At 43.2% G+C, this 24,362-nt stretch overlaps 1 protein-coding gene across 2 annotated transcripts in view; it reads left to right on the top strand.

Annotated features, from left to right (window-relative positions):
• Positions 1-4,936: 4,936 nt before the first annotated feature.
• RIPK4 (receptor interacting serine/threonine kinase 4) overlaps positions 4,937-24,362 on the top strand; it is a 37,127-nt gene continuing 17,701 nt past the window's right edge. For both annotated transcript variants that reach the window (XM_084843784.1, XM_084843783.1), the window contains exons 1-2: positions 4,937-5,212; positions 23,865-24,156. In XM_084843784.1, coding sequence (XP_084699910.1) covers positions 5,031-5,212; positions 23,865-24,156 — 474 coding nt within the window. In that variant the 5' untranslated portion in view covers positions 4,937-5,030. The remainder of the gene's footprint in view (positions 5,213-23,864; positions 24,157-24,362) is intronic.

Here is a 24,362-nt window from a genome sequence, read left to right as displayed (position 1 = left end):
GTCTTTAAAAAAAATTAACAGGTGTAGGAGGGCTTGGTTTTTCATTGGGATGGCAGCACATGGGGAGGTGAGGTTTAACCCTTTTCCCCCAACTGCGATCTTGCCCAACCTCAGGCAGTTATGATGTGCCTTAAAGAAAAAAGCTCCCATTGATGCCAATTGAGGGGCCCCCATGACTGCTGTTAATCCCCCCGCAAAAAAATCCTGACTAGTTTCTAAACATGAGTTTAATGTCATACCATGTTTGACCCTCAGATAATAAGCTAATCAGATAATAAACTGAAATCAGTGTGTGGCCTTCTATTTTATCTACCTAGGATCCCAATCACCAACAACCCCTTCCATATTCCTGCAGGGTATCCTCTGATACTATACTTTCAGTGCCTGTGTCTCAAGGGCTACATCCTTCTCCCCCCGCCACCCACCCACCCACCAATTTTCTGACTCTGTATGCTTAGTGTCTTGTAATTATCAAAGCCCCGCAAGAGCCCACCAGCCTTGAGGGGACAGTACTACTTGGTTTGTTTTTGTTTTAACTACAAAAGCCATTTGTCTCATCTCTGCTGTTCTTCCTTTTTAAGCACACTTGTGATTTGTATAAACATGTTGAAACACACAACAGTTCAGCTTTATACTGCTGTAAGGTGGATGGATGAGTATTTACTTCCCAGACCCTGCATTACCTCAGGAAGCACAACAAGAGAACATACTAGGTGGGCATCAGTAAAGCAGAGGGAGCGTTGCTGTAGTTGATTTAAAAGGGCAGCAGCGTTTGCAGATATAGGATGGTACAAAATTATATACACGAGTGTGGGTGTGAGCCCAAATCAAGGAGCTGTAAACAAAATGGTTCTGAAATCCATACACTTACATTGAAAGGAATCCAGATTAAGGGTACCCTATAGCTTGCTCCTACTCACAAAAACCTGGCCAACTCTGTGGCTTTATTCCCTGTAAAGTGGCCAAATACCACTTATTTAAAGGGTGAAAATATCTTAGGGCACAATCCTATGCAGAGTTACACAGAAAAAAGTCCTACCACTCCCAGCATGGGGAAGGCTGGGAGTTGCAGGACTTTTTTCTGCCTAAACATGCATGGGATTGCTCCCTTAGGGCACAATCCTATACATGTTTAGACAGAAGAAAGTCCTACAAATCCCAGCATTCCCCAGCCAGCTGCTGGGAGTTGTAGGACTTTCTTCTGTCTAAACATGCATAGGGTTGCGCCCTTAGAGAATCAACTCTGTATATCAGTTTCTGTTTCCTGATTAGTACTGTGTGGTCTATACATTTTTAACAGACCAGTGCATTATCTAGCAGTTAACTTTTAATATATCTGGTATAATACAGTCCAAAGTAAGCATTTCATGACCTATTTGTCATCAGGGGTAGTTTTAAACACATACATCTGCTTGGTTTTCTGCCATTCAGTGGAACTTTAGGCAGACGTAGTCAAGTGCATGCTTGCATGAAGACGGTCCCGGGTTCAATCTCTGTCATCTCCAGTTAGAAGTTCAGGTAGCAGGTGATGAGAAATACCTCTGCCAGAGACCCTAGAGCCATAGGAACAAAGGGAGCTGCCTTGTATTGAGTCAGACCATGGGTCCATCCAACTCAGTACTGTTGACAGTGACTGGCTGCAGCTTTCCAGGATTTCAGGCAGGAATATTTCCAGCCCTCCCTGGAATTGCCAGGAATCGAACCTTCTGCATGCAAAGGAGATGCCCTACCACTGAGCCACAGCCCCTCCCCATTCAGAGTAGGTGATGTTGGGCAAGATAGACAAATACTCTGACCTGGTATGAGGCACCTTCCTTTGTTTCTTCCTATGTTATCAGGCAAACATGGGGTTCCCAGCCCTGTGTTTCCCTTGTAACACTAATGGGGGGGGCATTTTCAGTGAAGAATCTCACCTGTCAAATTATTCCTACTGATCCCCCCTCCCCGCATATGTGTTCCTCTTTAAATTAGTGGCATTTGGCCACTTTACAGGAAATAAAGCCACAAGTTTGGTAAAATGTATTGCTGATGTAAAATGTAGTCCTGCCATTAAAAGTGCTTAACTTTGACTAGATTGCACCATTGCCTGCTCAGGCCACGTCCTGGCAATAAATAAGTACAGAAAATAAATGAATATAAAACAAAAATATAGAATAAATTATATGTACACACACACACATTTATACCCCGCCTTTCAAAACAGCCTCCACAAAGCCGCTTACAATATTAAACCAGTATAAGTACAATTTAAAACAATAAAAATCTAATATGATGAACAATACAGCTAATAGGACTTCTGAAACAGGAAGGTCTTCAGAGCATGGCTAAAAGCCATGAGGGCAGGGGCCTAGTGAATCTCCTTGGGGAGTCACGGGAGAAAGTTACCAGAGAAGGCTGACTGTTGTTGTTGTTCAGTCGTTCAGTCGTGTCCGACTCTTCGTGACCCCATGGACCATAGAACGCCAGGCCTTCCTGTCCTGCGCTCTCTCCCAGAGCGTGCTCAAGTTCATATTCATTGCATCGGTGATGCTATCTAGCCATCTCATCTTCTGCCGTCCCCTTCTCCTTTTGCCTTCAGTCTTTCCCAGAATCAGGGTCTTTTCCAGTTTTCTCTTCTCATTAGGTGGCCAAAATATTTGAGCTTCAGTATCTGTCCTTCCAATGAGCACTCAGGGTTGATTTCCTTTAGGATGGACTGATTTGACCTCCTTGCAGTCCAGGGGACTCGTAAGAGTCTTCTCCAGCACCACAGTTTGAAAGCATCAATTCTTCGGCACTCAGCCTTCCTTATAGTCCAGCTCTCACAGCCATCATTACTGCTGGGAAAACCATAGCTTTGATTAGACGGACCTTTGTCGGCAAGGTGATGTCTCTGCTTCTTACTATGCTGTCTAGGTTTGCCATAGCTTTCCTCCCAAGGAGCAAGTGTCTTTTAATTTCATGGCTACAGTCACCGTCTGCAGTGATCTTGGAGCCCAAGAAAGTAAAATCTGTCACTGCTTCCATTTTTTCCCTTCTATATGCCAGGAAGTGATAGGGCCAGATGCCATGATCTTTGTTTTTTTAATGTTGAGTTTCAAACCAGCTTTTGCACTCTCCTCTTTCACCCTCAACAAGAGGCTCTTTAGATCCTCTTCGCTTTCTGCCATTAGGGTGGTATCGTCCGCATATCGGAGGTTGTTGATAATTCTCCCAGCAATCTTAACTCCGACCTCTGATTCATCCAACCCGGCATTTCTCATGATGCACTCTGCATATAAGTTAAATAAGCAGGGTGACAATATGCAGCCTTGTCGTACTCCTTTCCCAATTTTGAACCACCAATTGGATCTCGTCTTCCATCTTTTTTGTAATGACAACAATCCATTGAGAAGGAAGAGTCAGAATAGCTGCACAATGTCTTTTGATTGGCAGCACTAGGAGCCCTCTGTCTGGAAGCTCTGGAACAATTGCTTTCTGTAGTGAGGTAGCTACTCCCAGTTGCTATTGAGCCCAAGTCTGATAGCATCAAATATACAAATACATCTCAATTGCAGATGTATCCCAACTCATCATGGAGTCTCCCTTAGACACCTTTTTATTTAAGTATTGCAACTAGAGAGATTGAAATACTTCTCCACTGGTTTCTGAGTACTGCCATTTTTATTTCTGATTTATGTCCATTTATTCTCTTGTATAGAGACTTGGCTGATGTAAATGGGAGGACACTGCTGGCACATGATGGCATATATCCCCTTAGAAGATGGGCTGGTGTACAAGCCCTTGCTGATGTGGCTGCTGTTGTCTCATGTGATGATGTTGCTTGAACTGGTAGCTTTATACCTTTGTTAAGACCACCTAAAAAGTCATAGAGAAGCAAATAAGCTGTGTTCATAAAAACTCTTCATCAGACAGGATGTTAAGCAAAACAAAGACAAAATGAAAAAGGATCAGGGGGAGGAGAAACAGATGCTGCTGAACCTGAGGGAAAGCCCAAGCCTGTGATTTGTAATAGCTTAGGATGAAATGGAGAAGTTAGGCAGACAATTAGGTTGGGCTTGGTGTAAAAAGACCTCCACTTACACCAATGGCTATCAAGGAGGAGCACAGCATTTCTTATCTTCCTCTGGTACTAATCAGAATACACAGGCTTGGAGTGCAGGAGTACAGAAAAATGTGGAAGCCTTTATATTGCTAATCCTATGCATGTTTAGACAGAAAAAAGGGTGCAATCCTATGCATGTTTAGACAGAAAAAAGCCCTACAACTCCCAGCATGCCCCAGCCAGCATGCTGGAAGTTGTGGAACTTTTTTCTGTCTAAACATGTATAGGATTGTGCCCTTAATATTTATTTCCTTGTTAAAGTGTATTAGGTGGATACCCATTGGATTTAAAAGTGCTCCAGATTCATTCGTCACCCCACCCCCAGGGTTTTAGATAGATAGACAGACAGACAGACAGACAGACAATTTAGCACGTTGTTGGGTTTTACTCTGGTTTTAGTCCAATTTAAATGTAAGTTTTTTATATTCTGTTTTACTATGTTATTGTATTTTGTGCTTTTAAGTTTTGTTTGGGGACCTGCCCAGAGACCTTCAGCTATTGCGTATTATAAAGTGACTGTGCAGCTCTGTGCATGTCTATTCAGAAGTAAGTCCCCTTGAGGTCACGGGGTTCCTTCTTGGTAAGCGCAAACAGGACTGCAGCCTCGGCTCCCCTGGAAGCAACGTGGCCCGAGCCGCCTCCGCCGCCTTTCAGCGGGAACGCTCCCTTTCTTCTCCTGCGCGCAGTTTTGCAACGGCGGCCCTGCTAGAGCAACACCCCTCCTTTGCCATCCCCGTTTCTGATTGGCACCGCTCGGCTGACAACCGCCGACAGAGCGGCAAGAAGCGAGCCCAGGAAGTGATGTCATGGCTCCTGGGGAATGAGTACACCTTGAGTCACCTGGGCAAGAGCAGAGCGCAGCCAGCGAGGCGGCCGGGTAGGCGGCTCCGTAGAGCGAGCGAGCGAGCCAGGCTGTCACGCTGGGGAGGCATTATCCAGGGGCCCCATGGAGCAGGAGAGTCGCTCCTCGTTGGCCATGGGGCTGCTGAAAACCTTCGACTCCAGCGAGTTCGTGAGCTGGGAGAAGATCGGCTCCGGCGGCTTCGGGCAGGTTTACAAAGTCCGCCACATACACTGGAAAACATGGCTCGCCATCAAGTGCTCGCCCAGCCTGCATGTCGATGAGAAGTAAGTGCCCGCCTGTCTGGGCGTTGCTCCGCGGAAGGGAGCGCGGGGCTGGTGGCACCACTGGCGCGCAACCCAGCGCAACCCTGCGCTGCAGCGGGCACTAATGGGCCGGGGGGCGGGGGATCAAAACCGGCCGATTTCGGGCAAAGTCGACCTTTTGCCGGGCTTGCCACATCCGACCTGAAGTGCAGCAAAGGAGTTGGAGGCTGCAGGCTGCGGGGCAGCGAGGGTTCCCTCGAACAAGACTTGATCACAGGCTTAGCATGCCGGGTGGCGGTGGCTTCTCTTGGAGGATCTTAAAAACGAAATCGCTGAGGGATAGGCAAGCGGCGTTGCAACCACGAAAGTAGTTTCCCGGCTGTCCTCGAGGCGCTTAAGCTTTGGAGCGGATCCCTCGGTTTCATGCGGCCGCTCCGCGGCGAGGTGCCCCGGGAAAAGCCGTCAACAGCTCAAACTCGCTGCGGAAGCCGGGCGGCCCCGCAAGTGTTTTAAGGGTGCGATCCTATGCAGGTTTAGACAGAAGGGGAAAAAAAGCCCTGCAGACTTTTTTCTGTCTAAGTATGCATAGGATTGCGGTGTAGTGGTGAGAGTGGCGGACTGGGAGCCAGGAGATCTGGGTTCTAGTCCCCACTTGTCCATGGAAGCTCACTGGGTAACTTTGGGCCAGTCACAGACTCTCAGCCCAACCTACCTCACAGGGTTGTTGTTGTGAGGATAAAACAGAGAGGAGGAGGATAATGTACGCCGCCTTGGGTTCCTTGCAAGAGGGAAAAAAGGCGGGCTATAAATGCAATAAATAAATAAATAAAGTTACAAGCATCAGTTACAAGCTCAAAGCGCTTCTGAAACAGGCCCGTTTGCTTCTGAGCAGCTTCAGAATAAAGCTGCCATGCTGATCCGTTTCGTAGGAAGTGAATCCCTACGAATTCCGAGCAAGCGTGTTTAGGCTGTAACAGCTGCTGGCTGTGTTTGCAGGTGTGTGCTTTGTTTTTCAAATCCTCTTCAATTTAGATTTTAGCATTAATCTTTTTTACGCAGTTCGGAGTCGGGTGCAGCTGATTTATTCCTCTTTAAAAAAAAACAACAACCCAAAAAACAGACCAAAAAGCATGGCTGTATCCTGGTAACCCTACCGTTTAACGACAGCGCGGGTTTTCTTAGCTAGGCTTGCGAGGGAGGGGTTGCATGGAATTAGTTGGCCGTAATGTGTAATCGACTTCTTAAGGAGGCCTTCTGCATAGTTAAAATCCCGTCCCTCATGCCGTTCCGTCATCTAAGATCTTTGGCATTGAAGAAGATTCGAGGAAAACCCATTTTCTCCTGCTTGTTTGCTTTTGCCCGTTCTAGCGTGGGTAGAGGGGGTTAAATTTCTGTTTGCTGAGCCGCCTACACACGGAAGAAATCGAAAGGGATAGACATCGAGGCTCAGCACCCAAAATTCTGCGAGTATTTCATAATCCCGCTTGGGTGATGCTCTTTTGTGACTGAGTTCGCCTGCATTAAAGCAAAGCACAAATGCTTCCCGCGGCCCCCAGACTGCTCGGTGCAAGTTCTTCTACCTCTGGATGTGGTGCGGGAAGCGAATGTTTTTCATTAGACCAGGCTGTCGATTTCCGAAGGAGGCTTTTGCGCAGCGAGGCAATTTTGCCTGCTGATTTGCGCTAATGCCTCCTTTGTAATGCACTCGCTTAATAAAAGCAAGGCAGCGGTTATGAGCAAAGCGCTTTGGCAACAGTGAAGGGATGCTAGAAGCGATCGGCCTGCCCTCGCCTGCGCAGCTCTTGTCGTGCTTGCATTTCCTTCAGGGGTGTGCTTCAGAGTGGAAAGGACCGGTTGTTTTGCAAAGGAGTAGGCGGTGGCATGCGAAGGATGTCCGTGAGGCTCCTGTGCGTTGGGATGAAGCTGCCATGGCATAGGTGGGTGAGTGGGAGGGGATGCATTCATTTGCTTTAAAAAGCTGCTCTTGAATGACTCGAGCCAAAGCCGTTGACTGGTCTGGCGGCGGGGGGGGGGGGCAACCAGGTTGAAAAACATCGTTAAGCATTGTTGGAAGCAAAGCCCGCTGGCTTTGATGGGGCTTGTTTTTGTGCAGAGTTGGGCCAGAGAGGCTTGGGTTGCCTTGCTTTCCCCCCAAACCGTTAGCAACATTCCTAGGAGAGTCTGAGCTGCCCTTCGGGAATTGTCAACTAGTGAGCAGAGGCCTGTTTTGCAGATCAACAGAGAAGCCTGTTGCGTATTTACCCAGACACAAGTGCCACTGTGTGCAGTGGTCACAAGAAGCAAAGGGAAGCTTCTTTGACCATAAGAAGCTTCATCGACCATAAATAAAAAATTCCAAATCCCACATTAGTGTAATACCTTTCATTAGGCCAACCAAAAGCTGATTAAAAATGTGCAGGTTTTTGAGATCTCTTAATGTTATAAAAAGCAGGTGTGTGTGGGGGATAAGGGAGGTGGGAATCTGACTTGGGTGATGAAGCCCCATCAAGGTATTTCCCTCTCCTGCCCCACCTCCTTTTTAAAATACCTTCCCTGATGAACAGCTGTGGAGATTTCGAAAACTTGCACATTTTTTGTGATCTTTGGTTGGCCTAGTTACTCTGATATGGGATTTGGAATGTTATGTTCAGTGGGGCTTGCACCCATGGTGGAACACACGTATTGCAGAAGGTCCTAGATTCAATCCTTGGCATCTTCAGTTCAGGGCGCAATCCTAGGCTTGTTTAGACAGAAGAAAGCCTGATAATTTCCACCATTCCCCAGCCAGTCATGCTGACTGGGGAATGCTGGGAGTTGTAGAACTTCTTTCTGTCTAAACGTGCATAGGATTGCACCGTAAAAAGGATCATGGGGGCAGGTGATGGAAAAGATATATTCAGCCTGGGATCCAGGAGAGCAGCTCCCAGTCAGAGCCCGGTAGACAAATAATCTGTCCTGGTATAATGCATTTTCTAGTGTTCAAAGTGTGTTTAGAATTGCAGCCTGAGTTGTAAAGCACTGAAGTGACAAAATTTCCATGGATTTTTCTTTCTTTCTTTTTAAATGGGGTGTGAATGTAATATATTGAACAGCTTTTAACAACAGATCACAAATATTTGGCTTCTGATCTGAGGACCTATAAAGGTTTCTTTTTAATTTGAAGTTCTGCCTCCTAGGCGATCTCTTCTCGTGGGGCAACTTTGTAGCCATCAACAAGATTAAACTGATCACTATCTTTACATTTATTTGCTGTACCAAGTCTGCTAAACAAAGCTCTTAACAAGCTATAAAAGTCAAGCCTCATATGATGTACGTGTGATATATGTCTATATTGCCATTGCCTCATAGGTCCCCAGAAACACCTTCCAGGTCCTCTGACCTTTGTATATATGCATATATCATTCAGCAGGTGCATGAATGATATATGCATATATAGGCTGTAATCATATATTAATAGGTATTTGTCATACTTTTGGAATTCATGAAAGACCCTTCTTTCACAAGGGAAATGTAAACAACTCTTGTAGGCATAGAAAAATGTAAACAGGATCTTGTAGGACCAATTTGTCTGCAGGCACTGGTCTCAGAAAACACCACTACTTGGCTACATATGTGAAGGCATCAGTTAATAGACACCAGACCTAAATCTTAGTAATTTGTACATCATTCAGACTTAATTATAAAACGTTGCCGTGGAATCTGGTTGATATCATTACTTACTGCAAAACAACTCACTTGCAAGTACTCACTTTTTGCTCACTGTTTAGCTGTGGACCAAGATACCTGACCTAGTACTTCTTGAGGAAAGGGGAAAACTCTTTTGGTATAACTTCTTTCGGCTGTACATGGAAATGTGTTTTGCCATTGAAATTATTGCTATTAGTGATGTATCTGACTCAAAGTCTTGGAAAAGAAGCTGAAGAGGTCATCTAGTCCAATCCTCTGCCTGTTTTTAGGCCCATCCACTCACCAGTCCCCACAGGTCAAGCTGCATAATCCAAACCATGGTGTGCCTCAAACAGAAGGAAGATAGCTTCAAGAGTCAAACCATAGGTATATGCTCTCATCCTGATCTGGAGGGAGGAAAAACCCTCCTTGATCCAAAATGCAATGAGTATTCATACTCTGTGCAGAAATCATTCTATAGGATAGACATAGGTACCTTCACAGAATCCTGGAATTCCATCGTAAGATCGATGGTGGTAGGCAAGCTGCCCCAAATCCAGTTGTTGTCCACCATTATTGACCATTCTCTGCAGTGTGCAGCTCCAGGGGAATGTTGTGTATGTTCCAGAGCAGCTTTCCCCAAACTGGTCCCCTCCACATGTGCTGGACTACAATGCCCATCATCCCTAGCCAGCACAGGGATGATGGAAGATGTAATCCAGCACATCCAGAGGTTGCCAGGTTGGGGAAGACTGTTCTAAGATGTGTTGTCAGTTCCACATGGTGATAGCTTGACACTACAGATCTTGCCATCACCCTAGATATGCTTAGAAGTCCACCTGAAAATGTATCCCAAATTCTCTGCAATTTTGTAAGGGGCCCACAACAGATACATGAATGTGGAAAGGTTTTCCTGAGAGTAGAAAGTTCGTATACTGCTGCCAAGTCCATTATATTTGGTGCAATTTCATAATCTCCCAACTTCTTAACTACTGATCCACGCAAAGGGGAAAAGTGGAACAAAAACCTTGGGGCAGTGGATGAGCAGGGAGGGGGGGAATCTCCTGAATCTGCTAGGCCATATTCCGAATCTGGAATGTGACACACAAAAATATCCTTCATAAATTTCCTCAGCTCCAATTTGGACCTAGTGAATTTCTTTGTTCCTTCACTGTTCAGTGAGACTGCTTCAGAATGTTGTTGTTCTAAAGGCAAAAACATACATACATTTTAATAACGCTTCACATTTGTTAACTCCTTCTAGTAATGGAAGAACCATATTAGGCGCCATTGTTAATAAACCAATGTGATATGTGTTAATAAGCTAAGTTTATTATGTGCTTGGGCACATAAATACTTTTGGTAGGAGTTAATACCAGTAGTGTGATGTTCCACTGGTGTTATAAAATAGTTGTGTAGAAGAGTTATCTGGCTGCTACTATTTTGATGGTAGTCAGAAAGTTTAAAAAATCTATTCCCTGAAAAAGCAATAGTGAAAAACTGCAAGCCCTAGATGGACATAAAGATTCAAGGATATACCTTTGGTTGCGTGAGGAGTGTGTGAGTTCACAAGCTGCATTCAACTCTTCTCACACATTTCTTTAGCCTTCCTGAATTTTTCCATAGTGTTTCTATATAATAGCTTGGAGGACAGACTTTTGCACCTGTAGTGTTAGGTCTCTGAGGATGAAATTATCTCGCTCTTAACTTCTTTATATGACTCTAGGTGGTAGGAATTGTTAGCGGTGGGATATAAGATTCATGTTACATGGAGAATAGTCTGCATGGGATAACTGAAGTATATACTCCTTTTACAGTAACTTCTACACATGGGTCTTGCTTCCAAACTGATTAGGCTTCAGTATTAAGGCACTGGATAGTAAAGTGAAGAGGGCCTCTAGCGACATTTTTGGCGGAAAGGTGGGATATAAATTTAGTAAATGAATATAAGATATGTGAGGCTAACTTGTCATTTTTTAATGAAGACCATTGTCACAATGGAGTTTGTACTCTGCTGGTACAGCTTAAGAGGTACAGATGAATATTTTCGTTTCGAAAAATGGCTTGCTGCAGGAAGTAAACTAATCTCAGATTTGGAAGGAACAATGTGTATTCATTATTCAGTAATGAATAAACCATGATGTTAAAAGTTTTTATCCAGGTAAGTGAAGGATTAAAGAACTCTTTCTCTTCCCAACTATCCACCCCCAGCTGGGCAGGGCAAAAAGAATGAAAGCAAGTTATCTTGCTAAAAAGATGCAGGCTAAAGGCCATACATGAATGCATTTTGAAGATGGGCCATAATGTGTCAGGGCCTCAACCACAATGAGCAGAATTATCATCTGGCTCCTTCATAAATGGTGACTAAACAGAGTCATTAAACCTGTTGCTTCAAACTAATGACGTTTACCATACCTAATGTAGAAAGGCAATTCCAGTACCTTCTGTGTTGTCCCTTGCCTATGACAGTCTTTTCCAGCCTGGTGCCTGCCATATGTGTTGGATTACATTTTCCATTATCCCCAACCAGTATGACAATAGGCTGTGCAGGCTAGAGATGTTGTAGTCCAACACATCTTGTGGGCACCACCAGGTTGGGGAAGGCTCCCCTGCAATGTACTGGGTGGGTCTGTTGTGGTGGTGATATTGTTTAACCACTTCAGGGAGGCTGCTGGTAAGAATTTCATGCTCGCTCAGTTAAATGTTGTGTGCTCTTGGCTAGGAGCAGTTCCCAGCACATTAGGCCCTGCCTTAATCAGGCATGTGTTGGCTTGTGATACTAAACTATGCCTGTTGCAGCCCCAGAGTTCAAAATAGGCAGCACAAAAGCAGGAACTGCTTGGGTGCTTTCTTTTGAAACCAAACAAAAGGAAGGGCATGTAAGTGGGATCTTCTCTTTAGGCTCATTGTAACATTAAAAAAACCAGAAACCAAAACCTGTGCTGGTGGAAGGTAGTGTGGTAAGACTGCAAGACTGGATGCATTTGAGGAATAGTTACCACATGGATAATAATCTGTGATATATTATCAAATTGTTCATATTGAGATAGGATCACTATGTCATAACTGGATTAATTTGTATAGTGGATATTCCTATCCAAGCGAGTTTTCGGCTGCTATTTGTTTTTGTAACTCCTAATTTTACACATTCGTGTTTGGGAGTTCCACTTAATTTAATTTTATTTCCATGGATCGTGTTTACACGCAAGTGTCTGCAAGGTCCATTCCAGTCTTTGTAAGGGTCTCACAAAGGTCATTGCTGAAGAATGGAGAAGAGAGACATAATTCTTGGGTAATAAAACAGTTTTCCATGAGTTAAGCAGTGTTGACAATGATTTTTTGGTGGGGTATAAGTTATGAACTATAGGTTGTTTCTCAATATCAGATATATTTTTTCCATAGAGTAAACTCTACACAGTATGACTAATCATGAATGGCTTTGGGGGGAAATGACTGTTTTGTTTTACTGGGAAAGCAGAATTGTATCTTAGATGCTCTTTGGAAGCTGAGAAGCCCACACTAGTTGATCATTGTTTAGAAAATATTTCTTCCTCCAAGTTATAGAAGACAGTCTGTTAGTTTAGAACTTCTCTGGAGGGAAGATAAATGGCAGTGTGTAATCCAGCAGAAAGGGTAGGATCACAATATGTGCATGTTGTGTTTACTGTTCTAGTTTTATAGAATTTGGAGTAGTGGGATTCTTCAGACTTGTGCCTGGCCTCTGTGGGTTATTCTACAGTGCTGAATTTTACAACGGCTGCCTCATTATGGTTGCAATCTCCATTTCGCTCTCAAGTCTAAGTATTATTTAGGCTTTGTGATCTGTAGGTATCAACTGTGGGAGAGAGACCATATATGTTAATGCTGTATAAATGTGCTGCAAAGCTGTTCACAACAGGGATTTTTTAATTTTATAATCTGATGTGGCTAAAATAACTTGCAATTCAGGTAACGGTTCAAGTGTGAAACCTTAAAGCTTGTTACCTCAGTTGTCTGTTCAAAAAGACAGTGTGTGTGTTGAACTATTAGAATTATATTGAGTCAGCAAGACGAACAGCAGAAAAGTAACTTTGGCTTTACTTGATTGTGGATCAGGCAACTACGGAATGTATCTTAATATAATACTTGGCACGTAATAACATGTTGTATTCGATAAATGTTTGAGTATATGTTCTCTATTGTTGTTGTTCAGTCGTTAAGTCGTGTCCAACTCTTTGTGACCCCATGGACCATAGCACGCCAGGCCTTCCTGTCCTCCACTCTCCCCTGGAGTGTGCTCAGGTTCATATTCATTGCATCGGTGATGCTATCTAGCCATCTCATCCTCTGCCGTCCCCTTCTCCTTTTGCCTTCAGTCTTTCCCAGCATCAGGGTCTTTTCCAGGGAGTTTTCTCTTTGCATTAGGTGGCCAAAATATTTGAGCTTCAGCTTCAGTATCTGTCCTTCCAATGAGCAGTCAGGGTTGATTTCCTTTAGGATTGACTGATTTGACCTCCTTGCAGTCCAGGGGACTTGTAAGAGTCTTCTCCAGCACCACAGTTCGAAAGCATCAATTCTTCGGCGCTCAGCCTTCCTTATAGTCCAGCTCTCACAGCCATACATTACTACTGGGAAAACCATAGCTTTGATTAGACGGACCTTTGTCGGCAAGGTGATGTCTCTGCTTCTTACTATGCTGTCTAGGTTTGCCATAGCTTTCCTCCCAAGGAGCAAGCATCTTTTAATTTCATGGCTACGGTCGCCGTCTGCAGTGATTTTGGAGCCCAAGAAAATAAAATCTGTCACTGCTTCCATTTCTTCCCCTTCCATATGCCAGGAAGTGATGGGGTCAGATGCCATGATCTTCTTTTTTTTAATGTTGAGTTTCAAACCAGCTTTTGCACTCTCCACTTTCACCCTCAACAAGAGGATCTTTCTAAACAAATTGTATTTATTGTGTGTTTACTGCAATTAAGGTAGGAAAAAAGTAGAAATTAAAGCTGTTATGTTTGAAATAAGGACTCCCAATTTTAATTCTCACTAACTGTAATTATTCTGGAATAAGGAATTGTCCCTTTCAAAATGGGTTCTCTAAAAGTCTCCTGACAAGTAGATAACTCCCATTTAGGTTCTTCCCAGCCAATGTGATCACAGCAAAGGTGTCCATGTGCTTTTCTGTCACATGAGCAGTGTCGCTATGGGCAACACATGCACAACCTTACTGCTTTTTAAAGCAAGATAATATCTTGGCAATTACTATTCTACATGGAGCTTTGGAGAAGTAATACAGTGCATAACAAATGTTAGTGCCTACTCCTCCCCGCTAACTACTGTGCATATTGACCAAGCCCACTCAAATGACACATTAGGAGCGAGAAAGGAAGTACTAAGGTCCCTTGTATATATTTTGGGTTTCTCTGTGTCATGATGTTCGTTACTTGTTTAGTGTTGAGAGCATGGCTTGCTACAAACTTTGGTAGCGACTGGAAGCCTTCTTATGTAAATGGTTCTTTTTTGATAACAGCATGGACTGACTGTTGGCCAATCAGCTAGCTACAAAGCACTTAGCATTGCAAGCTGGGAGCCTTCAAAATGTAACAGGAAGTCATGGTTACTGGTAAAAAAAAAATCATAACAATTAGTAAAATTAGATCCCAAACACCTCAGTAGATCCTAAAGACCTCATTATTATTTTTTAAATGCCAGTAAATAGACTGGCATCTTTCCATTTTGTGGCAAAGTGCCCCAGTTAAATGCAAGTCTCTGTTCTCTGTTCTCTCTTTGGTAAGTTTGCATCTCTAGAGCCGTTGCACCCTGCACCTAAGTGTATGCTCTCTCTGTCTCTGTCTCAGGGGTCCAACGTGGTGTCCATAACACCTCTCTTGGCACGTAAAGGCTTCCTGGCCCTCCTCCTGATTTGTATTTTATTTCTTAAGATATTTTTAATTAAAAAATAAATGGAGAGGCTGGTGTGCTGCAAAGTGAAGGGCTGTCCTCCAGTGCCATCTTTATTTGGGTTAAAAAGAGTGATTTTGGAGCCCAGACCCTACCTCTGTCTTGTGCTTAGCTTAGCTTCTTGGGCAAGTTACTTTTCTTTTAGTCTCATCAGTTTGCCTTTTAGGAAATGGGTGTTTTGTGACCAGCTGTGACAACCATGGCAGCCATTATATGAATTGTCAAGCTCCCCCATGGCAACCATTTTGTGAGAGCACCGTAACATTTTCTCAGAATTCCAAATGTGCCCACTGGTCCAAAGGGTTTGGGGGCCCTGCTATATATGGTCATATTTTTTTTCCTGTGACTTCTTGTCTTTGAGCCATAGTTGAGGGAAGAGTACAACCACAAACTGCCAGTTTTTGCTCATATGTTGAGGTCTTTAAACAGTTGTCATGATTTAGGAAAGGTCGCTATGACAATTTTGCAAAGTGTAAATAAAATTCGTTTCACTTTCAGTCTACTAGGAATGGGTGAAAAATGTGTTTGGTTGCATTGCAGAGTGCACTTACCAATTTGCACTTTCTGAACCTGAACAAGAAAAGGAATACAGCTTGCTGCTGAAATCTGTACATTTCTGAAGTTTGCAGTTGAGTTCACAAAAAACAGTGTACAAAAGTGCATATATTTGCAAAAATATACAAACTCTTCCCACTTCCTCCCATTGAATATGTATACATTTCAGAACATGCTTATGAAAGATGTGTACAAAAATGCAGATTTTAAAAACACAAATTTTCATGTTGACTTCAAAAAATCACAATCCTATGTGGAATTGGGATGGAACAAACCTGGCATTAGAAAGATGAGAATCTGAGAGAGATTGAGTTTGACAGATGAACACATTATTCCTACTGTGATGATGGGGTCTGTGAGTGAGGTACTTTCTTGTTTCTTTACAAACAAAATAGTTGTAATTATTCGTTGCAGGCCATCTTCCATAACTTGGAGAAACTGGGTCATATAGGTTTTTATATAAACATGTTACTTGGAAGTATATCCAGATCAAATAAGGTGATGTGCAAGTTTAGCAAACACCTTTGGCCTTGCTGTGTATCCCTTCAGTTACAGAAGCAAAACTTATCAACATGCAAATATTTTTTACTGAGCTACTTAAAAACCTCAGTTTGAGAGGGATTTGTTGTGTGAGGTGGCCCTGAATCACACTAACTCTTCAGTGCCCAAATCAGTTTATGCTACTTTGGCTTTAGTTTGAGTAATCCATGAATTGGCAACTATTGAAGGATCAGTTTATTAGAGGTTTGTTTGCTTTTTTAAGCAGACTCTAGAGGAAGAACCCCAGGAATAATTAGATGATTTCTGACTAGACAGATACTAAGTAGGACTGGGGCTACGGTAAAAAGAATGCCGTGGTTGTAATACAAATTATTTTCCTTTTTTGTGTTTACATGATGAAATGTAATCTCTGAGCTAGGAGTAAAAAAGGCTGGGTATACAGCCAAGAATCCTTTTCCTTCATGTCTAATGTGGTATAGATGAGAAATTCCATTCAATTTCTTGAAACTTAATCTTTTAGACAACTTGATCTATCTTGATCACTGAACTACTGAAAGCCAAAATTCAGACATTTGATCATACAGTATTCAAGTTCAGTAACGTCTGTAGTCTCTGACATGTACTTGTAGAGATGGCAGCACTGCCATAGCTGAGATTGAAAAGATGGTGGCAGATAAACATCCAAACCTGCAAGGTGAAGCCAGGTGTAACATTTCTAGAGCAGTGGGGCCTGTTCCAAAGCTGCTCCAGTGCATTTAATCCAAATGTTATCTCCCTCCAGTGTCAAACTCTAAAGAAACTGGTTCTGCCAGTTGGCAACACAAGCCACCTATGGATAGCATTGATTGGTTGGTGCCTGTGATGTCACAAACCTACCACCACCTCCCTCTAATCCCCAGATCAGTTTTACATGAGGGGTCACAGATTCAATGAAGCTATAGCAACAGTGTTGGTTCCCAACTGAATGTGGTTCCCAGTATATGTAGAGGCAGCCAATGCAATGAAATCAAATAGGAAAGGGTAAGAGAGGCATTTTGCTGGCTCCTCCTTCCTTCTGCAGCCTCGTATACACAGCCCTCCTAAGTCTGTTCCAGAGGGTGGAGGACCTTTCAGAACAGCATGGGAGGTGGCCTGGGGGACTGTAGAAGAAAGAAGGCATTTGCAGAGATCACCACCATTCCAATTACCACTCATGGAAGCCTCTGCTGGATCATAGAGCCTTCCGGTAGAGGGATACAAATGGATACAACCCCATTTGTCCAGTTTCAAACATCACAATGGGCTATGATTAATCTCTCTCCTCCCAGCTGTACCGGGGGGGGGGGGGAGATCATGCAAGTATGAGGCTTGGCGCAGCTTGTCCTGATAGTACTAAACCATGGGTTGTATCCAATGATAGTTCTACTTAGAGTAAACCCATTCAAATGAACGAAGCTTAAGTTAGACTAACATTGGATACAACCCCATGTTTTAGCATTATGTGCAAATGAGGCCAGTGTTTACATCCCACCTAAAACCAACTTAGAAGGTGCGTGTGTGTATACGTACGGGGTGGGGGGATATAGAGATGTAGTCTTGAGTGCATTCACAAAACAAGGCTTCAGCTCTGTGCCTTCCTTGGAAAGGGAATTGAATTGGGGCATGGTGGCTTGCAACCTTCCCAGATGTTGCAGTATTCAGCTGATGCCTTCCATGTGTTAAGAACTTGCAAAACGCTCATGGTCATATCACTGTACTAGAAAGTGGCCGTTCAGATCACTTTTTGGAAGCTTGTAGCTGGACAAGAGGATTCATATGTTGGTGACAATTACAATAGATTATGATTAGAGAACATACTTCTATTCAGTAGCCGAAGGGCACAAAGTGGACAGCATGGGCTCCTTCAAATGTGGCCGGGTATTTGTATTTTCATGAGATATGAACCATATAGAACCAAAGAACAGGTTATTAGTTGTATGTCAGGACTTAGTGTACAATTGCTGCATTGTACACACCCACACATGTCTACACAAGCCCTTCATGGCTCGTAATTACTTCCTGCAGCCTGTAGTGTGAAAATCACGATACAGGCAGCTTCTGTTTTCAGCCAAGATTAAAAACGTAACTGCTATAATGGATAGTGTGCTCAGGCTTATCCAGCAGTAGGTAGAGCACCTGCTTCGCATGCAGAAGGTCCCAGGTTCGATCCCCAGCATCTCCAGGTAAGTCTGGAAAACTCGTGCCTGAAACCCTGGAGAGCCGCTGCCAGTCAGCGTCGACTGTGCTGAGCTAGATGGACCCCTGCTCCCACTCACTATAAGGCAGTTTCCTATCTTTAATGGGCCTATGACAGGCAGAAATTCAACAAGTGCAAAATTTCCTAACTTGGAAAGCCTCACCTTTTTGAATGTGTGATACTTGGGAATTGTTTATCTCCCAAACATAAAAACATTTAAATAGTGATAGTAGTTCTATCAGGTCAGAATTGGGTCCTGTTACAAAAGATTTATAGATAAGGTTGACCTCCTTCATATAGGAAAATTTAAATACTTGAAATGCTTCTTGATCGAATTCTCCAGGTCAGGTACTTTAATGCTCTGTTCATGTAGCTTGTTCAGAGATTAAATACAGAAATCTATTTTTCACTGATACGCAGACAATACCACCCTAATGGCAGAAAGTGAAGAGGATCTAAAGTGCCTCTTGTTGAGGGTGAAATTGGAGAGTGCAAAAGCTGGTTTGAAACTCAACATTAAAAAACAAAGATCATGGCATCTGACCCCATCACTTCCTGGCATATGGAAGGGGAAGAAATGGAAGCAGTGACAGATTTTACTTTCTTGGTCTCCAAGATCACCGCAGACGGTGACTGTAGCCATGAAATTAAAAGATGCTTGCTCCTTGGGAGGAAAGTTATGGCAAACCTAGACAGCATAGTAAGAAGCAGAGACATCACCTTGCCGACAAAGGTCCATCTAATCAAAGCTATGGTTTTCCCAGTAGTAATGTGTGGCTGTGAGAGCTGTACTATACGGAAGGCTGAGCGCCGAAGAATTGATGCTTTCGAACTGTGGTGCTGGAGAAGACTCTCATGAGTCCCCTGGACTGCAAGGAGGTCAAATCAGTCCATCCTAAAGGAAATCAACCCTTACTGCTCATTGGAAGGACACATACTGAAGCTGACGCTCAAATATTTTGACCACCTAATGCGAAGAGAAAACTCCCTGGTAAAGACCTTGATGCTGGGAAAGATTGAAGGCAAAAGGAGAAGGGGACAGCAGAGGATGAGATGGCTACATAGCATCACCAATGCAATGCATATGAACTTGAGCACATTCCGGGAGAGAGCGGAGGACAGGAAGGCCTGGCGTGCTATGGTTCATGGGGTCACGAGGAGTCGGACACGACTTAACGACTGAACAACAGCAATTTTTTTGTACTGACTGCTGCTGGATCATTATCTCTTTCTCTCTTTGGAGTAATAATGAAGCATTTAACTGGCTTCTCTCAGGAGGTAGATGCAGAAACATACACTTTTAAAGCAGTACTGCTTGTCTAGCCAGTTTTCATAATTGTAATCTGCAGAGTACAGTCCTTTAGGCATTGCAATAAAGGTAGGTGGATATAAATACAAGGAGACAAAGATCCTTTAAAGAATACAAAGGGAACAATCAAGCTTACAAGGGGAGGGAAAGGATGCAGAAGGTGGTTGTATTGCTTCAGGTTTTTCTCATTACTTTTATTGCACTTACTGGTGAACACCTAGTATAATACTGTGAATTATGTCAAGAAGAATTGTCTCTATATGGGGGATTCAAATGCCAAACATAATGTGTGCGTGTGTATCCACGGAAGGGTGTTCAGACTAGGGTTTGGAGTGTCACTGTCTGTTTAAAGCTATTTATGTGACAGAAAACCTAACTACCGAATGGAAGTGATTTTCCTTTTTTATTGTAAGGGATTTCTTTGATTTTAGAAATAGTGCATATTCTTGCTGAATGCTTCCCATTTGCTTCAGAATCTATATAGAATTCAAAACTCTGTATACAGCAGCCTTCTCTGCTGGGAATCATGGGAGTTGGGAGTCCAACCTATCTGGAATGCACCAGATTGGGAAAGGCAGGTATAAAGTGTTAATTCAGAAGTATATTCAACAATAAAGGCTGTTGAATTATTTACTTTATGTTAGCCTGGAAAAAAAGGCGAGGTCAATTAGCAATATGGAATAGAGAAGAACCCCTTTCTCACACTCAAAAGTTGCATTCACTGAACATGCAGGGGGGAGAGTAGGATGGCACCTGCTGGCCTCAGAGCATTCAGCGGAACGTGTGAAAGGGGATTTTACAAATAGGCCCTCCATGTGCTCAGGCTCTCTGGGTATAGCTGGATTGTGCAGAACAACTTTCCCCAACCTGGTGCCCTCCAGGCCTGTTGGGTTACAACTTTTATCTTCCCCGGCCATGATGGCCAGTGGCTGGGGTTAATGGGAGTTGCAGCTCAACACAGGTTGGGGAAGGACTGTTTGAAATGTCTCTTCTTTTATTTAGGCTGAAATTAAAAGGTGAAAAGAATGCTCCCCTGGACATATTTGTCTCCCTTCTGATACTTAATCAAACAGAGTAGATGTATATCAATGGGAGTGGTGGAACAGCTATTGCCATTAAGAACTGTGGATACAAATATGTCTTCTGCTTGTGAACTGGATTCATTTCAACTGAGTGAATCTTTTGACATTGTTCATTTATGCCCCTGTCGTGTGCTCTGACAATATAGCAGTTCTCAATGTGGTGAAAAGTTTGGGAATATTCCAGATGGGGTAGTGTTCCGAATGTCAGTCCAATTTAGAATGATACTACTTTCCATTCTCTGTCCACCCGGCAAATGAGCCATAAAGTGGGGAAGAACTTTCTCAGATCTAGTTCTGTTCATATAACTCTGTGTTTAACAGGCAGCAGCCTTTCTCCTGTCAACAGAAATTATTGCAGCAATGTTCTATCCATTTCCAACACCCTCACCCACACAATGCTCCTAAGCTTCATACCATTGCAATCCCCAAGGCAATTATTTGAATCACAAAATATTGACAAACCTTTGAATCTTAGCTTGCTTTCCCTTTGATTCTTCCTAGTTTCCATCAAGCTTTTCCCCTTTAATATTGAGGTGATTGAAATACTGAACTCAGAATTTCAACCCCTATACTTGCCTACAGTTAGCAAGAAGGCTCTTCAGCGGCAGGATATGGATGTACAGTATCACTGCATGCTCTTCCCAGGGTCTGGGGGGTTGGCCTTGTTGGGCCCCTGCCAAGTCCCACATCCAAGCAGGGGTCACGCTGCCAGTCCCTGCTGCTCCTTCCCTCTCACAGCAAGCTGTGAAAAGAGCAGTAATGTCCATGTGCATGGTCTTCTCCCTCTGTAAGGTGGTGCAGACGAGGAGGAAAAGACACAGGGGCCCACTGAGAGCATCTTGCCCAAGGGCTCCCCAAGAACTGGAACCAGCACTTGTCCTTCCCTATAACATAGGGACCTATTATTTTGTAAACTGGTCTGTGACTTGGCGGGTTTTATTTTACATTGTTAGGTAAAGACAGTCACTGGCCATCGTCACTAACTCCGTTGTAGTGGTTAGAGAAATGTTCTGCATCTTGTATCCCAAGCTAGCTGTAGCTTGACGAGTTGAGGATGCTTAGGGGCAAGTGCTAGCTCTGTTTGTTCATTGACACTCCCTTCCTCCATGTCAAAGCACCTTGGTGTTTCTCTTCAAAGGCAATTATCTCAAAGGATGCTTGCCTTGGGGCAGTGGTAGCAGCCATTGTGGATACTAGAAAAAGCCCCCACCATCTGTTCCCACACCCCTGCTGAGGAACTGGGTTGGGGGTGGTAGGGAGGAACTAAAAAATGTCTCTAAGCCTTAATGAAAATTCGGCTGTCTTGTTTCATCCTACTTGATGTGACTTGATGTGTCAACCTTGAAAGCCAACATTGCTGCATCAGACTCTTACTCCTAGACACGGACTTGCTAGTTAATTACTGTGTGCCCAACTTGATGACTAACATTGATTTCACTTATTTCTCACAAAACCCGAATGAAGCTCTTTACTAGGGCATGGGTAAAACCATCCCCTCCAACAGTTCCTGTTTTAAGTAGGTACAGTACCTATTCTCTTGTGCACAGATTCAGTCCATGGTAACAATGCTAGATTATTCCTGCCAAGTGCACCTGCTTTGGCTGGCACAATCCCATTTGATTGACTAAGAGGACTGGATTGCGTGCCTTTGACAGTGTGCTCTGTGTGAACATTTCAAAAACCCTGTCACAAGGCATGCAACCAGACCTCATGCAAGTTGTCTGCTCATCTAGCTTGCTCAGTGCCCTATTACAAGCCCATGGCTACTTAAAAGGAAATGGGCATTTCCTCTGGTGGATATTCGTGTGAATATTTCCAAGTAAGCATGGAAATGGAACAGTACCAGGACTCTTGGATGTTTGGTGATTTTGTATGTCCGTCACACATAGAACTCTGTTTTGTGTGATGGCCTTCAAGGCACTGTTTTTACCTTTCTTGAACAACTGACCTCTCTTTTTAGTACATGCAGCCATGTTCAAATTACACCAGCTTCATTGTGTTCCATATCAGTAAGCCCATGATTGGTTGTTTTAACTGTAACGTACTTAATCCTAATTTCTTACTTTGTAACCCACCTTGTGAGGGCTTGGTCCCCAAAGACAGGATTAAAATAATATAGGACACAGTTCTATTCATGTTTAGACAGAAAAAAGTCCAACAACTGTTGGGAGTTGTAGGACTTTTTTCTGTCTGAACATGCATAGGACTGTGCCCTTAATCAGAAAGGGCAGCAAATAGTACAACTTTCGGTTGTACCTGTATACTATCTATAGCCCATAACCTGGCTTGACTTGCATTAATTGTTGCTCCTTCCTCTGAAGGCATGAGGTACTGAAAGCATTTTAAAATGCTGGAATATGGAGGTTTTTATTCATTACAAGTGTTAAGTTTTTGGACTGCTGATGGGAGTGGTGGACTTCTGAACCTGGGGGTTTTCCTAGCCAATTTTTACCTATGAAATGTACTAGATGACCTTGGGGCAAATAATGTATGCTCTTTCTCATGCTAACCTACCCCACAGGGTTGCTGTGAAGATAAAATGGGATAACCCCCATGTCTGCTATCTTGAGCTCCTTGGTGGGGTACAAATGTGGTGATAATTTTTAGACATTTAAGAACATTTAAAATCCAGTGAGTAAAAACCTCAGAGTGAGTTCACTTGAGATCTAACTTTTTCATCCTAGCGCAGATAAAATTCAATACCATGTTGCATATTTTATGTTCTTCATAAAGGATTGTAAACAGAGAGGTTTTAAGATACTTTATCTGTCTAACCTTTATGCCTTTTCTATCTGGACAATAGGATGATTATTTATGAGCCAAAATTGCATATGTATATTCTACTCCACTTGTAAACTTACATGACATTAGTAACTGTAAGATTATCCTTTGTTTTTATCCTGAAGCTTTTAAGTCCATTTAATGAATGGGGTTGACTTCATAAAATGTACACAGTTTAACAATTCCTGTTCTTTGTAAACATAATATTTGTTGGAACCACAGTAAAAGTAAAACAGCTCACTAGTCCCATTTTAAGTTGCCAGGTAATTTACAGCCAGTAGCCCACACAGTTTGGCGTGGTTTAGTAGCTGGCCATAATTTATAGTTGCCACTGATGTTTGTTGTGCTGAGACCCCTCCCACCATTCAGTGTCTGAGGAAAGGTAAGGTTCTCATCAAGCTAAACAGAAGCCCTTTCCAGTGGTCCAGCAGCATTTATCCTTGATGAGTGGATTTGTGGTGGCCTGTTTGTAGTTCTAATGCATTGACACTTCGTGGTAATATCAGGAATTATGCACTAAATTTCAGTTAAATAGAAGAATGTCCCATGTACCATGTCAAAGTTAATAAATGGCTGAAGCACCATTGATAAAGGTGAACTAAAGCCCTGTATTCCATTCTTTCTATCTAGGGAGCGTATGGAACTATTAGAAGAAGCCAAGAAAATGGAAATGGCAAAATTCCGCTACATTCTTCCAGTTTATGGTATCTGTAAAGAGCCTGTGGGCTTGGTCATGGAATACATGGAGACGGGATCACTGGAAAAGCTTCTGGCCTCAGAACCACTGCCCTGGGAGCTACGCTTCCGAATCATCCATGAGACAGCTGTGGGCATGAACTTCCTTCATTGCATGTCCCCACCTCTGCTCCACCTGGACCTTAAGCCAGCAAACATACTGCTTGATGCCCATTATCATGTCAAGGTATGTCATAGACCTTCAATATTTGACCCACAGTTTTTGGCCTCAGGTTCATGACCAGACTAAAGACAAGAAATCCGGTCAAAATAAAGGAAGTTTTATCTTTGGGGCTTCAACATAAATGTGCATTGTTGTAAAACTTGTCAATTCAGTAAGTAAAGCATTATCCTCTCTTGAAAAGATTGTACATCTGTCTAAGAACAACTACA

Source organism: Heloderma suspectum, chromosome 3, assembly GCF_057233095.1.
Source record: "Heloderma suspectum isolate Gila_16-S chromosome 3, 16-S_ref, whole genome shotgun sequence".
Lineage (NCBI taxonomy): Eukaryota > Metazoa > Chordata > Lepidosauria > Squamata > Helodermatidae > Heloderma > Heloderma suspectum.
This window is presented reverse-complemented; position numbering and strand designations above follow the sequence as displayed.